Source organism: Stegodyphus dumicola, chromosome 6 (assembly GCF_044657685.1).
Source record: "Stegodyphus dumicola isolate Sdum_Otavi_A_Nest chromosome 6, ASM4465768v1".
Taxonomy (NCBI): domain Eukaryota; kingdom Metazoa; phylum Arthropoda; class Arachnida; order Araneae; family Eresidae; genus Stegodyphus; species Stegodyphus dumicola.
The window spans coordinates 42,127,342-42,146,075 of record NC_140773.1 but is presented as its reverse complement, the minus strand read 5'-3'; the positions used below and the strand labels follow the sequence as shown (position 1 = coordinate 42,146,075).

Below are 18,734 nucleotides of genomic sequence, written 5' to 3'. Positions count from 1 at the left end.
AACTACTAGAGAGTTGTCTTTTTTGTAATGAATAACACTGTAATTGTGATGACTGTTATATGAATGAGTGGTTAATCAACGGTACCACTTGACAAATCAAATCGTTTCTTTTTTTACACCAACATTAGCACCAAAATCAAAACAAGAAATCAAATGCACAAACTCAGTGTCCATGTACACAACGGCCTATTTGAACTTTAAAAAAAATCAGAGAATCGCACAAACTGGGCATTGTGCACTAATTCAACTTTATCTATGTAAACATCAACCTACTTAAAAAAAGTCAGAAAACTGCACAAACTAGGCATTGCACACTAATTTAACTTTCTCCATGTATACATCGATTTATTTTCTCTTAAACAAAATCACAAGTTAAAACTGTCATGTTAACCAGAAAAAATTCGCCGCTGTCTTAACAAACAGACACAAACAAATAACCAAAAATGCACAAACACAGACTAATAAATAACCAAAAATACATATTTAATAGCATAAAAACCTTAAACAACAAATCTTTTAACAAAAATTAACACCAATAATTAAAAAAATCGTCAATTTTTTAACATACTTTTCCTTCATGTGCATACATTAAAGCCTCCCACCAGCAACTTGTCCACGTAAGCAATTCAATTAAATATCTGGTCATTTCGGCTCATCCACTGTTAATGGTGGACAAATACATATAATAGCATCCAAGAAAGCCATAAATATGTTTTCCTCCTGGCTAAACCGTGTTTAATTCCACTCCATGTTCCTTCTATTTTACATACTCCTTCCGGCAGTCAGAAATTATAGTCGTATCCAGAATAATATACTCATTTATAACACTAAGCAAACCAGATGACCTTTCAAGCCCCACTTTTATCATCACACACATGTAACCAAACACAGCAGTTAAAAATCTTCGGTCCATACGAAAGGGTTACTATTACAAAAAATAGACAAAAATCTCAACTTGTCACAATATTGGCACAGCATTTGTCAATATTTGCACAATTTTCCTCAATGCTAGTTAGCCAACATTAGGGTTATTGAAAAACCTATTTCACACAGCGAGCTTTCAGAAATCATGAACAACTAATACCACTTGCTGATTTTTTCAGATAGAAACCAAGCGGAATCATACAGTAAATATCAACCGAATGAGTTTGCTGTAATGTTATAAATGCACAATTTATCAACTGCACCATGTTTTGTAACTTTTATGTTCACTGTGAGTGGTCACTGTATAAGCAGTCACTATGAAAGAAAATCAATATCTGCATGACTGATTGCCAAAAATTAGTACTACTTAACACCTCAAGTAGGCAAACTGTTATTTCAACATTTTACGTATTAGAGACAAGTCAAAAACATACAGTAATAATCATCTGAATTCTTTCTAACACTAAAAAAGCTTTTAAATTATCAAGAAGCAAGGAAAAAAATGAGGTTGCATTCCTTCAAGAAAATGGCATCTGACTTTGTAATAGAATACACGAAAATTATCATGAAATGCTTTTATATCAATAATTATTTGGAGATAAGACATTGAAAGCTGAAGGAAGGAGAGAGGTGTTTAAGTGAAAAACTGTTACATATGAAATAAATGTAATTTTGTTATACTTTACAACTTTCATAACTTTTTTCCTGTATGCATTTTTTGCTTGGCCACTTTTTCACACTGCACATGCTGTGCTTGGCAATTTTTGTCCATTATGGCTATTACCAAAATTCTCAGTTTTTTTTTTTTTTTTTTTCAAAACTGATCCTTTATATAACTTTAAATTACCATATTAAAAATTATGGCTTATCTTTGTGGGCAGAAGAAAACTTTACATATTCCTTGCTTATCAATTGTCATAATTTCTCATAATTTTTTATTCCATTAACTGCTTTCATAAGATCCATTAGATGCTTATGAACACTGCTTGTAGAAGTCCTTTTGAAGCTCCATATTTAATTACACTGATTCAAGCAAGTCTTGTCTTTTCCTACTTTATATGAAATTATACTAAGCCTCTGACTTACAAGAATAGATTTATAGATTTGTATATTAAATATTGCCTGACTCATAAATACTAATTTTACCATATTTATTACATATGATTGTGCTCAGTGGAATTTAAAGTTAAAATGTTAATGTTTTTAATTAAACTAATTAATTTATATATATTTATTTTAGAATCTAAAATCAGTTTTCAATTTAAAAACCAAATTTTAAATTTGTTGTTACATATGGCTTTACTGGAAAGATCAATCCAAACATATTAAACAGCTCAAGAATGACACAAGAACAATGATATATAATAAAAAAAGAACAAACATTTAAAGTAAGAATCAGAATAAATGAACATGGAAACAAAAGTAAAAACATTTAAACAACAAGCCAAACATTTAAACAACAATGAAAGGAACATAAGAGATGTAGTCTTTACAAGGAGTTCATGAAAATTCTGGTATTCCAGTAAAGTTTACTTATCTAAGAGCCAGATTTAGATTTGATAAGACCCTAAAAGCTAATTGAGATATGGGGCCTTTTATAAATCTGTTATACTATAATTTAATACAATATTTATATTATATTTTAATTTTTGGGGGAGCCCCAAGAAAGTGGGGCTCTAAGCTATAGCTTGTGTAGCTTATATGTAAATCCTGCACTGTATATCTCACTACATTTCAGACTCTTTATCTAGTTCTGGGGCATATAAGAAGATGTTCTGCATTCATGATGGCCAAACTGCAAATTTGGCATATACTAGATGGAAGGATGCCAATTTTATTAAGGTGATATGCCATACAATTGTGGCCTGTTTGAAGTCTGAAATTTCCCACAGCTTCTTAACGGGGTTTTCAGCAAAACCTTTTAAATGTGTCTTGAATGTTAATCTTCAATAAGTTTATAAAAGTGTTTTCTAAAACTAATAATTTAAACATGTATGTCTGACGCAGCATCTAAGGAAACTGGCAGTGTCAGTCATATACAGCTGATGTGAAAATTAACAAATTAAAAGAAAATAAGAAGTATTATTATATATTTAGTTTTATCTAGAATAGAAATTAATTCTAGATTAAAATCTACAAAGGTACTTACTACTTCCCTCAAATAGCCTTGACCAGCAACATCATAAAGTGATAAACCAATTCTGGTTTGATGAAGCCATACTTTTCTCATGACATAATTAAAGAAATGTCGAATTGATATACGACCATCAGGGTCATTTTGTAGTAATTTTGCAAAAATTCTTGCTGAAAAATATGGCCTGCAAAATAGTTTTAAAGGAATGAACATATAAAACTTTGCTCAAAAAAAAAAATAATAAATAAAGCATATGTTAAGCTTAACACCGTAATTTAATGATTATTCATGAAAATAAAAATTTAAAAAATTGTATATGTTTATAAACAAAATATTTTCAAAACATTTCATATATTTTCAATTAACTGTTGGTGCCTGAACACCGTTCGGGTGCTGCGAAAAGGGACTTTTTTGATTCGCTCCCACTCCAGCACTGTATTTTCCTACACCAATCCACTGACTTTCCGGGCTTTTTCACATTTTTTACTTTGAAGAGTTTCTAATAGATGTCTCTAGTAGTCCGGGAGAGACTGGATTGTAAAACCAGTTCAAGGATAGGTTTTGCAAAGAAATTCAACAAGTTTGTTTGCACATGTTCAATGTATTAGGCTTTGCAAACAGTAGTTCTTCCCAATTTTGTCATGAAATAAAAGAATGATGGGTGACAATAAATGGGTCATAACAAAATATAAGTCTGATACTGGATCAGATAGCGAATCTGAATTTTCTATAAATGATTCTGGTAGTCTTGAAAGTCTTTATCAGAATTCTCTAGTGATGATGAGGAAGTGAAAAGTTCAGATGATCTAATTCAGGTTCAAAACTTTAGTGAAATGAATACTATTAATCCTCCTCCACCACCACCACATGATTTGATTTCACAGTGAATTCACTTCTTTCATATTTATCTCCTGTTCTTTCCAGCTCTGCAGTTTCATAAAAAAGTCAACTTTAAGTAAAAATGCCTTCATTTTGCTGTAATTAAAACTTATCTCAAATTAATAAATGCAGTACTTGTAACAGTGTTAACTGCTGATTTAAATTCATGTAACCAATTAGAATATAAAATTGTTTATAAAAAATATGCTTATTTTGGGTCACAATATGGCAGGAATATGAAACAGTTAAGTAACTAAAATAAAACATAATCACATACCTGAATTTCTCATCACTTTTACTAGCAACTATCTTGAAGTCAGTATAGTTAGTCATATGATCCTGTGTGGTAAAAGGTGGAGACAAATTTTGTTCAAGTAACATCCACAAGTCCTGCATATTTCAAAACAAAAGCCATATTCAATTTATGTGTTTAATTTATGTTTAATATTTTAATATGAGTTTAATATTTTAATTTTAATATACTTAATCATGAAAAAGTAAACAAATAATATAATGCATACGTATGTTAATAAAGAAGCACATTTCTTTTAACACATTTTCTGTCAATAGTTTATTAATTGTGTTTTGATCGTTACAGTACAAGCAAAATCAAACTAAGTATCAAATTTTGGCTATTACAAGAAGCTAAGTTTTTACAGATTTTACCAAAAAAGAATAATTGTGCTTCCTTACTATGGCCCCATTTTGTAAACAATGAGAAGATTATCAATAAATTGTCAATGCAAGCCATTTGAAAATGGTTTTCAATAACATTCCTCAAAACAATCACTTATATTTGCTCATGATCAGAAGAAATCTGAGTAAATCACATTATCATATTTTCTTTCTCATATAAAGATTCACAATCCATAATCACTGGTAATTCTTTCATTACAAGAACTTGTTATGAATATGTTCCATGTGTTAACATATTTTCTTTTAAAAAAAAGTTTTAAATGTTTGATTTATTGAGAAGTGGAAAAGATGCTATACTAATTTTCTAAGAAAAATACATTTTACTGAGCATCTGAATAGGAAAGGACAGCCTTGAAAAAATTGTGGGCATAAACAAAAATATGTTAATATAGGAAAAAAAAAAGCCAACAGGATTATTCTACAATACTTAATATTTGACATGCTATGCCAAGAATTCCTTCTCACTCAGTACAATAAGCAATCACACTCACAGCAAAAATCATAGATCATGTACAAAATGAAATGACCATTTATTCAGACTATTGGCAAGCACATAAATCAGGGAAACTCAAAACAGCAGGTACTATGAGTTAGAAATTACAATCAAATTACTAAGAGTTAGAAATTACATTTTGTTGATCCAACAATAACTGCTCATACACAAAATGTTAAAACATAGCACTCTGCAAAGTGATCAGTGAGGTGAGGTTCAGCTTCATCATAAGTTTTACCTTGCAGAGTTCATGGAGAAAAGTTCTTGGGATGAGAAAATGCTTTTCAGCCATTCTTAAAAGTAATCACAGAAACATGGTAACCACAAAGTATATGTGAAAAGTATAAATGAACTTGACAATAATCCTGTCACAAATTGTTTTTAAATAATGCATGCTGTAATAATAATAATGTACCAGAACAATTAGCACATGATAATCAAAACAATTTAAGGATATGCAGAGTTGCCAAAAATCACACTTCCTGTTTGTGCATAAATTATTCTCTCTATTAACCAATATCTAACAACTGTGTTGAATATATGGTTAAAATATATTTCATTTAACTAGTTATGGCAAAGAAAAAAAAACTGATTAAAATATGTATTAGTACATACATACAGCATAGTTTTATTAATTAATACCAGCTTATTATCGTAATGATAATACCATAAATGTTATCAATATTTGTACTTATTGTCATCTTAAACACGATAAAAATTTCAACAAATCTTTAAAAAGGTGTAAGTCTCCTTTTAGTACCTTTTGGTGCAGGACAAAGTTCAAAATTATAAAATAAAAATAGCATATAAAATCTTCATTATTAAATAACAAAGAATCTGTATGTATGTATGTATGCACAGGGTGGTCATAAAAAAAACTTTTCCAATATTAGAACCCTTAGTGGCCTATCCACTCAACCAATCAAAATGAAATTTCAGATATTGTTATTTGAAGGTATGTGCTCGAGATTGTGTTGATTTAAAACAATAGAGCCATCACAGTTACAGATGCAATGAAAAATGTTTTATCTCATCTTGCTACTGCTTTAAATGGTCCATTGTAAAGGACTTGGAGTGGCTTTCTAACTCCGCCATCTCAAACAAACATATCGTTAAGTCGAGGATGAATAAAACAGGTTTGCTGGTCATGGCTGGAAGTCGCAGTCAGATGAACACTGGCAAGGTGGGATTTTAAGTTCTTCACAAACTGTTTGGGAAATGCATCCATAGGAGTCCGATCAAAAAATTATCTTGGGAGACGAAGTCTTTCCCCATACAAGTTCAGAAGGTGGTTGCCCCTATGTTCTCCTTTAGAGCTAAGCAGAAACCCATTAGGAGTTTTAGAAGGGCCACCACCCAGAAACTGGAATCATACACTTTTAAAGGAAGGAGAAACTCCTCAATAAGTCCATTCACCTGTGGATGGTACGGACAGTGGTTGGTACAAAAGTGGATGTCTTGATTCCCAACAATTGAGAAAGGGCTGGAAATAATTCACTTTCAAACTGTCACCCTTGGTCAGTAGTAATAACCGGACAAACAAACTGACTAATCGAGTTGGTCTACTGTGTGTGCAGCTACTATGTCTGGTATGGGTATGTGCATATCTCCAGTGTGCAAGACTGTTGACAGTCGGAAAAATGAGGGCGAAAATCAGCATTTTCAGAGTTTTTAATTAATATCTCTATCTTAAGTTTTGAGTTTATTTATTTATTTTTTTTTAAAGAAAAAGGATATCGACCTTTCCCAAGACCCAGAAAAGAATTGTAGAAAGTAATGATAGCTGTATTAGGTACTGAGTTAAACACAAACAAACACAAATATTCTTTTTTATATAGATAGATAGACCATCAGCAAGGCTTCTGAAAGCATAACAGTTACTTTTTATTATTTCATTTTCCTGTAAAGTGCCTTTTCGAACTCTACTTTATAAATGTAATATAACAAGTTTTGTTAATTTTCAGAATTCAACCTTATTTTCCTCTCCATTCAAATTTTATTTTAAAATAATAATAATAAAAAAGACATGACCAGGTTTCTAGCATTAACAATAATGACATACAGTTTTAATTTTAAACACCTCTAAAAGTACAAAATGATTTATTAAAACTTTACAAGAAAAAATAAAAAGGAAATCACCTTCAGATCTTCATTGTCAAGTAACTCTCGATTTTTTCTTTCAAGAAAAACAGCTCTGAAAAAGTTTTGGTTATTTAATAAATCATCATTTGAAACATCTTATAATCAAAACAAACATGGTGGTTCTCAACCTTTTTTTACCTATGCACACTTTTTATGATAGCTAGATGGTCATTTCCATTCTCCTTCTTTCCAAAATTCCAGAAATACATATACAGTCAAAAGTCGTTAATTCAGACACCCATAATCCAGACCTCAAAGCTACAAACTTTCTGTGCATGCGTCGCGTTGACGCATGCACGTAAGACCTTTACGGCTGCGAATATGCTTGTGCGCGTGCACAAAATACGTTTACGAGTGCGCGTTTAATGTATAACGGACGGTATAAGCTAAGCTAAAATTATCTAATTGTCTATTTCAGTTAATGTTGCAGATTGTGTTGTTCCTTAATCTTCGAATTGGATCCGGCTTATTATTTTTTTCAGACTGTTAGAGCAATTTTATAAAAGTAAGCTTGAACTTTCGATTATGTCAAATAGAATTTCTGATATATATTTATTAATATGTAAAGGATCTACAAAGTGAAAGTATATTTCGAAGTTCATTAAACAAAAAGTGGAATTGCTGCAAAAAATGGATAAAGGCATATCCTTTGTTTATCTAAACTTTAACATTTGTTTATCTAAACTTTGTTTATCTTTAACACCGCGGCGCGCAATGAATTGGAAGTTGATCTGTCAGCACTATCCTTATCTTCAGGGCAGATGTTTTTATTTTATTTGGCTTATAATTCCTTACTAAATGTAGTATTTCATCTCGATGTACTCCGTCTTTGATATGATTTAAATCAAATTCCTCGTCATTATAATTCGCTTCTGATAGCGAAGAAAGTGACAGAGGTTATTGAAAATGAAAAAATTTCAATTGACAAATTAGTCGGTAGACACAGCAATTACAGTCAAAAATCGTTAATCCGGACTCGTCGGGACTTCGGCGATTCCGGATTATCGATTTTTCCGGATTATAGATCATCAGTTTAAATTGCGTAAGATGGCATGCAGAAATTCTAAAATTAAAAATATGAAACCGTAATTTATGAAATAAAGAACAATTATGATCTAAAGGGTATCAAAATTTACAAAAAAAAGCTTAATATTTATTTGTTTACTTTATTAAACATTTGTTTCAATGTAAGTTGTTTAAGTTGCTTCGTTTTATGTGATAATACTTTCTCTTTAATTCTATAAACAGACATAATTTTTTATTCAGTTACAAAGTTCCGCTGTTCAAGTCTCGTTAATTGCTGTACCGAGAATACCGACTAACTTGTCAATCGAAATTTTTTCGTTTTCACTAACCTCTCTGTCGCATTCTTCATGTCTTTATCTATTTTTTGCAGCAATTCCACTTTTTGTTTGATGGACATCGAAACATACTTTCGTTTTGTACGATCCTTTGGGAGCTCCAGAATCGGAAATTCTATTTGACATAATCGAAAGTTCAAGTTTACTTTTATAGTATTGCTCTTACAGTCTGCAAAAAATAAAAAGCCGGATCCAATTCGAAAATTAAGGAACGACGCAATCATCAACATTAACTGAAATAGATAATTAGATAATTTTAGCTTATACTGTCCATTATACATAAAACGCGCACGCGAAAATGTATTCTGCGCTTGCGCACACGCAAATGCGCAGTCGTAAGAGGTCTTACGCACACACGTAAACGCCTATGCGCATGTGTCAACGCGGTGCACGCGCAGAAAGTTTTTAGCTTTGAGGTCCAGATTATAGATCATTCCGAATTATGGGTGTCCGAATTAACGACTTTTGACTGTATAGGACTTGAACAGTGGAACTTTGTAACTGAGCAAGAAATTATGTCTGTTTATAGAATTAAAGAGAATGTATTATCACATAAAAAATGAAGCAACTTAAACAACTTACATTGAAAGAAATGTTTAATAAAGTAAAAAAATAAATATTAAGCTTTTTTTTTTGTAAATTTTGATACCCTTTATATCATAATTGTTCTTTATTTCATAAATTACAGTTTCATATTTTTAATTTTATAATTTCTGCATGCCATCTTACCAGATTTAAACTGATGATCTATAATCCGGAAAAATCGATAATCCGGAATCGCTGAAGTCCCAACGAGTCCGGATTAACGACTTTTGACTGTACTTTTGTTTAAATTTGTTTTATAAATAAAATAAGTACAGAAAATGTTAATAAATACCAAAATTTAAATGAAAGCAATTTTTTATATTCATAAACAAAAACTAAATCTTTAACAGATAAATAAAAGGCTGGCTGCATTCCCTACCCCTTTAAACTATCAAATTCCCCCTGCATGAAGGAATCCCCAGCGCCCAGTTGAGAGCCTTGAACAAAGAGAAAATAAAAAAATCTACAAATATAATACCTGGCCTCTTCTCTGAGCTTTTGCTGCAAATTGTCTTCTTCAAAAGGAACCTAAAAAGATTTAAATTAAAAAATTGTTTATGTCTGAACTACAAAAACACATATACTTGAAACAACATGCAAGAGTGATTTGTAAAATTAATAGATGAAACTGTTTACTTGGTTTATTAAAAAAAAATTTTCAAATTTCTTTATTTCTAACTGTATGCTATATATCAGCAATACTCAACTGGTGGTATGGTACTGAGGAGAAAAATAGGTGGTACACAAAATTAAAGTATTTTTAACTATCAAGTTCAAAAATCTCGTGAAGAAAAAGAACAACTGATAGAAATTTCCTGTGATTGAACTCTAACCAAAGATTTGAAAAATAATACATTTGTTAAATTTTGGATGAACCGAAAAAGAGAATTTAAAGGCATTTCAAATAAAGGTATTAAATTTGTATTGCCTTTTTGCACAACCTATTTGTGTGAGCAAGGATTTTCTTCAATGTTATATTTGAAAAATAAATACAAAACAAAATTAAAAGTGGATCCTAATTTACGATTAAAACTAAATGAAATAAGACCAGACATAAAGAAATTGATCTCTCTTAAACAGGCCCTAACGTCACACTAAATTTTAGAATTAAAGAATTATAACTTAAATTTTGATAATTAAAATGGTAAACAATTTTTAATTTAATATTTTTATGAGTGCATAGTTACTACAAATAGCCAATAGGTTGTGCAAATGGCAAAAAATATTACTTTAATATTTCTGTTGAGAAATTGAAAAATAATCATTGTAAAGTGTAGTGGTGGTACTAAAATTTTTCAATTTTTGTTTAGATGATACATGATAGTCAAAAGGTCGAGAACCGCTGCTATATATTATTGAAAAAAATGAGTGAAACATTTAGCAGTAATAGTGTGTTCATTTTGCAATGTAAAACTTTAAAAATAATTTAAATATTGTTAATTCTGGCTAAACTCCATTGAATATGAAAAGAATTCAATGAATATTCTTAAAGAGAAAATAAATATATCAGTCATGAACATGATTCATATAAGGTAAGAATGAAATTTATAACATAAATTGGTACTTATATATTTTCCCATCAATCATTTTGACAAATAAAACTATTGTCAAATCGTGCAATTTTGTGCCAGTATCACAACACACTCTGCCCTCTGATTTTATGAAATCCTAATTAATTTTCAACAATACAGTATAAAATAATTTGCTTCATTTTGTTTTGATCTGCAACTGCTTCAGATTTTTGGAAAGAGGGCAAAACTAATGATTTATGAGCTACAGGGTTTACATATTTTGAAGTTGATTACCAAAATATTATTTTTTTAGATTCTGATGTTGGTGTGGAACTCAATATTACAGGTTTTAGGATGCAGATTTACAGGGTTTGGCAAAATGAAATAATATAATGGACTGCAAAATCATGTGATATTTTATTTAAGCAAATTAATGTGATACCACATTCACAAAGATGAAAACTACTTTGCTACTATTTTGAATGCCATAAGGGATTTTCAGTCACTAGAACAACCAGTGCAAGTTTTAATAAATTTGTTAGATAATCTTAAAAAGTTCATACTTATTTGAATTTTTTATACACTGTATCTATAGTTTGTCTCTATTGATTACATACCTAAAATAAAGATGAATCTGTGATTACTGAATTAAAAAAACAGTAATCTATTCCCATAAAATCCACCAGAAGAATGATAAAATTTTAATGGGATCTCTGCCAACTTCTATAGTCGATGGGAAAATATGTAAATACTTGAAAATTAAATGCCATAATACACAATAATGATTATGATTTATACTTTATAACATACAGAAAAAGCACAAATTGGTACAGAATTTTTAAATGTAATACCTCTCTGTATTTACAGAACATGCTAAATAATGATTATTGGAGGTGTTAAGACAACAAGAATCAGTATAATATTCATGAATTTGTAGGACTAACTTCAAAATTTAAACATTAAAAATTTTTCTTCATCTGCAGGGGTGCAAATGATAAAAATGAATTTGTGCTCAGGGAATGAAAAAAAGGAATTCAAGTTACTGACACCATCCATGGATGAAAAATGAAAACTATGATATAATTTCGTTAAAATTTAAAGCTAATGGTAATAATGAATTGGAATCAGGATCTTTAACTAGAACTATAAGATTTTTATGACTATGAAATGCCTCTAGAAAATCAAATTCATCACTAGAAATTTTAAAATGACTTGGGTTGCAGAAAAACAGAAAAATGTAATTTTATGACTAACAGTGTTGGGCAGCATTGGATTTATGTGTTTCTTTTTTCCTAACACATGCCTCATTTTCCTTAGTAAAAAAATTTGAGATTCTTTTAGTTTGACCAATGTAAATTAAACCATACTGACAAGAAATCATGTATCTACAATACAAATTCATATCCGGAAAAGGGTTTTTAAGTATGGAACTGGGAATTTTATTGATTGAAGAGAAAACAGCCCAAAAACTGAATTTTTGTAAAATACCTACAATTTTATAGCTGATTGATGAAAAGCAAGGAATCACAACATAACTGCCTGGTCAATAATGTTAGGTGAAAAGCCTATACTAATAGCAACTGCTTTAAAATAGTTTAGCTTTTGATCAATAGTTGATCTGGAAAAGCAAACTTGAAGTGCTCAGAAAAGGTAGGAATAAAGTGAAGCTAACTTCTGTTCAGTCGAATGACATGATTTGATGTGTGTGACCAAGATGCTGAGAAACAAAAGGAAATTGGATATCTCAATTTCTAAAGTAAGCTGAATAGTGATTCTAATTAACAATCCCAATTTCAATGCATATTTACCCTCAGCTTTTTACATAAATTATTTCCCAGTTGTTAACATTTTTCATTGATAAATACCGCCAGTAGCTTTACTTCCTTCCTCTCGTTATCAGGTGAGCAGAGGCTTCACTTTTTGTTATTTACACATCTGCAGCTAAAGAACAAGGCTTTATATTGAAACCTTTGAAACTACTCCTGCAAATTTATGAATATTATGCTGATTCTTGTTGCCTAAACCAATAATTATAATGATATAAAACATCCTTTAAAATCTATATAACATAAGTCAGGCATTTAGAGATAACCAAAAAGAAAATCAAAATATTACCAAAACACTTCTTTAAAATAGTCGTTTTTAATCATGAACAAAAATTATCAAATTCAGTTATTCCTGTTCATATATTACCAAAATCATTTCGCACGTTTCTAAGACTAGATATAGATGACAGTTTTAAGCGGTATGCTACTTTTACTACACTTTAGTTTTCTTTTTATGTTGCATTGCACTATCATCAAGTGATATTTTATATCATTTTTAATCAAAAACTACTTTTCATATTTAAAGCAAAATATTTGTAATGGCAAAAAAATGAAAAAAAAATAGTATTTTATTTACTACTTCATATCATAGTGACAAAGTAAATCACAATTGGGGGTGGGGAATCACCTGAAATGTTTTTAAATAAAAATTCATAAAATAGATTTCTTTCTAAGAAGAAAAAAAAAAAAAAAAAAAGATTCACTCCACTTTAATGTGAAATTACTTTCTAACCCCATAAAAGCTACATATAGTATCAAAAACTAAACAGAAATAATAATAAAAATAATGTTAGGCATATTTTAGGATAATGCAGCTGAATAAAATAACGGAACTACTCTGATATGCGCCCTCAAGTCGCCAAATTTCTCGCCAATTCACGCTGCCATATTACTATCTAAATTTTTTGTCTATATCTCAAACTTTAAGCCTAAAATGTCTCCAAAAACGCGGTTTTTGCACATGCAAAAACTACGTTTTGAACACACGATTTAAGCTAAAAATCCAAAACAAAAACAAAAAATTTAGATAGCAAAAACGTAAAGTTTCTAACCAAAAATATTTGACAAGAATCCATGCACACAGCAACATGTTTTAACTTAAAAAAAATCTACGAATGGCACAATGTAGGCAACGAACGAATTTACAAACTACGCACACCTCGCTTTAATAAATTAGCATAACAACAATAAATTTCAAATAATACCATGTACACAGCATCCTGTTTAAACTTAAAAAAACATCTACGAATTCCACAATTTAGGCAAGGAACGAATTTACGAGCTACGCACACCTCGCTTTAATAAATTAACGTAACAATAAATTTCAAAGAATACTGTGTACACAGCATCCTGTTTAAACTTAAAAAAACATCTACGAATTGCACAATTTAGGCAAGGATCGAATCTACGATCTACGCACACCTCGCTTTAGTAAAATAACACAATAACAATAAATTTCAAATAATACCATGTACACAGTGTTTTGTTTCAAAAACAACGACAGAAATTCATACTAAATAACCAATGAACATAACATTCTACAAAATAAGAACAAGAATAAAATAAAATGCACTTACTATGAATTAATGCTTTTTCGAGCAGCAGAAATGCCAATTTCATACCACCTTTAACATGCCGCCACGTAATCACTATCGTATTTACATGACAGCCAGACACACTCCAGAAAATTCATACTATGGTTCACAAATAAATAAAATCACAAATCCCTACTTCTATCATGCACAGGCATTAAAAATAATCTCCCAAACCCTGCTTCCACACCTCCAAATACCCACTACCCCTCAACAGGATGGCCACGATGATATTTCCTTTTGCCGAACTTCAATTCAACAACTTCTTTATCTTTCTCTCCCATCTTCTCAGACACAGACGCGAATCAACGAGCTCCAGCTAAAGATTGTTCAACGTCAACAGGGTTGCCATAGAACATGCAATCGCGCCAAAAACCAGCGCAGAACACATATCGCCACATTTGGTGAAATTAGGGCGTAGATCAGAGTTGTACCAAAATAACTGATCATTTCAAGTAAACTTCCATTATATTTCAAATTTTGTTATTTTATTCTACATGGCATATCCTGTTAACTGAAAAGATACTGTATTTTAAAACTGATTAAAAAGATATAACCATTCACAGGGTACATTGCTTTGTTTCAAAATACAGATAAAAAACTAAAGAGCTCAGCTAAACTTCAGTACCTAATGAGTTCAACTAGACTTCAGTAACTAAAGAGCTCAGTTAAATAATTCATAATTTTAGATGTTCATAGCAATATGATATTCAAATAATACATCAGAATGCTAACAGTGAAAGATAATTTCCTAAATGGGATGACAAAGTAAAAATTATTCTCAACCTTTTTTAATATGAACTTGTTACATTAATCACTATCCACATAAAAATATATGAAAAAGAATTTTTAGGTATTGTCACCTAGTAAAGAATTTAATATCATCATTTTACTGAACATTTACAGGAAATTTAAAATTTTCCTCATTTCATGTTAGAGGAAATTTCAATAAGAGATTACTATTTTTATTACATGGTAATAGAATGACATAATTCCATACTACATAAATTAGTTGTGAACTGTTTAAATATACTGAACTCAGTTACACATTATCCAGGAAATATATCATGTAATCAACTGTCACATCAAAAAAAAAAAAAAAAAAAAAAAAAAAAAAAAAAAAAAAACACCCAACTTGAATGATCCCGACTTTTGTTACTTATAAACAAATTACAATTAATATTACATAGCAGATCAATTCTCTAGTTATTGTCTATTACAAGCTCTACAAAATATTCAGTAGTTATTCAACTCAACCTATAGATATAAAAATGATCGGGTAAAAATAAAAATGATGAAAACAAAACACAAAAAAAAAAAAAAAAAAAAAAAGTAAAATAAAATTCCATACAAACAATTCTATATTTGTATCCTAGAATCGCCTGTTACATGATTACTATATGTTCACTGATTCATACGATACGAGTATCGTGTAACTTATGAAACTACAGTCATTCTTTTATTTTACCTTGTAATAAAATTTTGGTATTGAATACGACGAACTCTGAGATCCTTTCCATTCTGAATAAACTTTCCATGTATCAGGGTCTTTTTTTAATTCATCACTTGCCTTACCTAGTCAACAGAAAATATCACTTAAGTAAGTAATAGAAACTGATCTAAAACACATCATATAGGCATTAATTGATTTACTGCATTAATATATAGAAATGCATACTCTTCCTTGATAGATTGAGTTTCAAAGCAGCGGACAAAGACATGATTAGCGAAGCTATGTCATTATTTTCAAAATACTATAAACAAACATTTTAATTTCCACGATATTTAACTTAAACAATATCTACGGTTTTATAAATATCTGTCAATACATAAAATCGTTATAATATTTTTCCGGTTGTTGTCAACATACGAGAATCTTTTATTGCATTATACTAATCAATCTTTTTACCCAACGGCAAGATTATTAGGAATTGGTGTCTCTTCTTCTCTTTAATGTCCAAAGATAATGTCGCTATAAAAACGACCACGTTCCATTGCGTAAATTTGTAAATAGTTAATTTCATAAATTTTTACTTATGAGTATATTACATACCAGTCAAAGCAGGTTTAAAGACTTTGATTTTCCCTGGGAATGAGAGATGAACCTTGCCGACTTTTATACTAGCCCAACAAAGCGGACTATAGACTTTACCTGACAAAGCAGTTTTATTAGAGTTTGCTTTTATTCAACAGCATTTTTCGTGTAAAATTCAGTGTCGCAAAAATTATTTACCATAAGGTCAAACCACAGCCAGTCGTTAACATCTACAACAGATTCTCAGGATTGGACAATAAACTTATGTGACTTAATGCTCTTATAAAAACTTATGAGAATTCGCTACTTAGACTCTGAATGTTGCATATAGACACAATTAATTGTTGTAAATATAATGGATAACTGCAGAAAGAAAGAATTTGCTATCAAACTTATATGCTATCGGAAAGAAATGAAATGCCTTTTGAAAATATAACGGCTATCTGTTAGAACGCAAACACGAGTCACCGTTTAATTCTCGCCTCCAGGTGTCAGGGCTATGTACCCTAAGTTAAGGCTCCTATATACCAGGCTGAATCATCAGGCATTCGCGCTCCCAAGTGGGAGATTTAATGGCGGCTGTGTAGTTACGGTGCAACAATTTTTTGTGTTTCTTTTGTGTAAAATGGGCGGATGTACAGCTGTTAATTGTTCAAATCATTCACGGAAAAGTCATACATTGGTAAAATTTCCTAAAAATGAAGAAAGAAGAAAAATATGGGTAAATAATTGCCGAAGAGACAATTGGAAACCTGGTCCAGGCGCTGAACTTTGCTTAGTAAGTATAATGTTAATTACGCCTTCATTTAGAGTTTATATCTTCTCTGATGTTTATAATGTGCAAGTAAAGTGAAATTCTTGTGTACAATAACCTGAGTATTTGCTAATTTCTGTAATAATAGCTATAATGAAATTAGTCTAGGGTTAATGTACCAGTCGCCAAACATCGCCAATGTAGATGTTTTGAATGTGGAAAAGAAATTTCTCTTCTAATATAAAGCGCGGATTTTGTTTTCCTGTGCTAATTGTGGAATTTATACTAATGTAACATGAAAATCATTAGCATATTGAAATTTATTAAAAAATAAATAATAATTTGGAAAGTCAAGATAAAATCTGAATGTTTGCTAAAGATATATGTAACATTACACTATAGTTGCAATATCGTTGGAATGATATATAATTTTTTCCTTTATTTTATAATCACTATTGTTAAAAAGTTAGATGAGTTGTTTATGCACGGAACCCACTACTGTTTCTTGGTTAAAATAACTTCCAGAATTTTGACATTGACATCTGAAGTCAATAGAATAAATTGAATAGTGTGAGACAAAATATATATAATCTGACTTCAATAACTGCAAGGATTGTGCAATTTTATTTATAATCACAGTATTATACAATTTGGCAATGGAGTAAAGATTTAGAAATGAATGCAGAACATTCAAATTAGTATTTTCTTGTTTCTAATATATAGAAATATAGTCTATTTTCCAGTATAAAAGTTTTACTTAAAAGTATGGGAAAGCAGATTTGTTTCATGCATGATCTTTATAATACTGGTATGAAATGAATGAATTTTAATCTGTAAACAATTTTTTGTTAATATTGAAATGCGTTTCTTTGGGTACATTTTTAGGCACTTGTGGATCATGTCAGACAATATGCAATAGAAAAAAGATGTCCGTGTGCATAAATTTTCCCATTGTGTTACTTCATTTTATCTAAATTTCAAGGGTAATTCTTTTCATTTTTATATGGCATGTTATCAGTATAAAGGCTAGTGAAAATAAATTGGTATGTGTATCTGTTTTTGAAGTGTAATGCTTAAATAAAAAGATGGTGTGTGTTTCTTCATTTAAACAAAATTTCAAGGATAGTATTTTTCAGTGTTTGTTATTTTTCAATGTAAAGGGTAACAAGGGGAAAAAAACTGGTATGGTATATCTGTTTTTTAAGCATGATAATTTTATTTATTTCTTTAGTGATGCATATATATATAGAGAAGGTGTTTGGTCCAACTAAAGTTATAATAAATCTAATTTTACTAGATCTCTCCCTCCCCTCTGTAGAAAATTTTCAAGTGCAGAAAGTTTATTTGCAGAATTAATTCATTTCTGATAAACTTATTATCATTACGTTTTTATATAACATGTTATTAAGTTACACATTTGACTACTGTGTAATAAAATTGTATTTAGGGCAAAAAATTAACTATAATTTTGCATCTGATGACTAATATCATATGCTTCTAAGAATATTACTTTAACTTTTTCCATAATTTTTGTATTTCAGGAACATGAAACTGTTATTTTGATATACTTAAATAATAAAAGTGTATCTGAATCAATTAATGGATACAAATATTTTACAGTTATTTTTAGAAGATATTTGCCATATCGCTTCTAATAATTCATAAAATATGTTAAAATATAGGTAAATAATTTGGTGCAGAATTCAAATTTAGGGTTTAAAATATAGTGAATCATAAGACTAAATGATTTTTATTGTCATGATTTGCCTGGGCTTAAGAATGTACTTTTCGCCCGGTGGAAA

General features: G+C 30.0%; 1 protein-coding gene and 1 long non-coding RNA gene across 2 annotated transcripts in view; one reads left to right on the top strand and one right to left on the bottom strand.

Annotated features, from left to right (window-relative positions):
* The window catches only part of LOC118197607 (serine/threonine-protein phosphatase 2A regulatory subunit B'' subunit gamma-like), a 41,154-nt gene extending 25,113 nt beyond the window's left edge, over nucleotides 1–16,041 (bottom strand). The window contains exons 1-6 of the mRNA XM_085818255.1: nucleotides 15,822–16,041; nucleotides 15,612–15,718; nucleotides 9,693–9,742; nucleotides 7,266–7,320; nucleotides 4,215–4,327; nucleotides 3,074–3,242 (exon numbers count right to left, since the gene is read on the bottom strand). Coding sequence (XP_085674381.1) covers nucleotides 3,074–3,242; nucleotides 4,215–4,327; nucleotides 7,266–7,320; nucleotides 9,693–9,742; nucleotides 15,612–15,718; nucleotides 15,822–15,864 — 537 coding nt within the window. The 5' untranslated portion in view covers nucleotides 15,865–16,041. The remainder of the gene's footprint in view (nucleotides 1–3,073; nucleotides 3,243–4,214; nucleotides 4,328–7,265; nucleotides 7,321–9,692; nucleotides 9,743–15,611; nucleotides 15,719–15,821) is intronic.
* Nucleotides 16,042–16,701: 660 nt separating this feature from the next.
* Nucleotides 16,702–18,734, top strand: LOC146996729 (uncharacterized). Its single transcript, XR_015041460.1, has 2 exons — nucleotides 16,702–16,956; nucleotides 17,818–18,734. It is a non-coding gene; the product is annotated as an uncharacterized LOC146996729 (long non-coding RNA).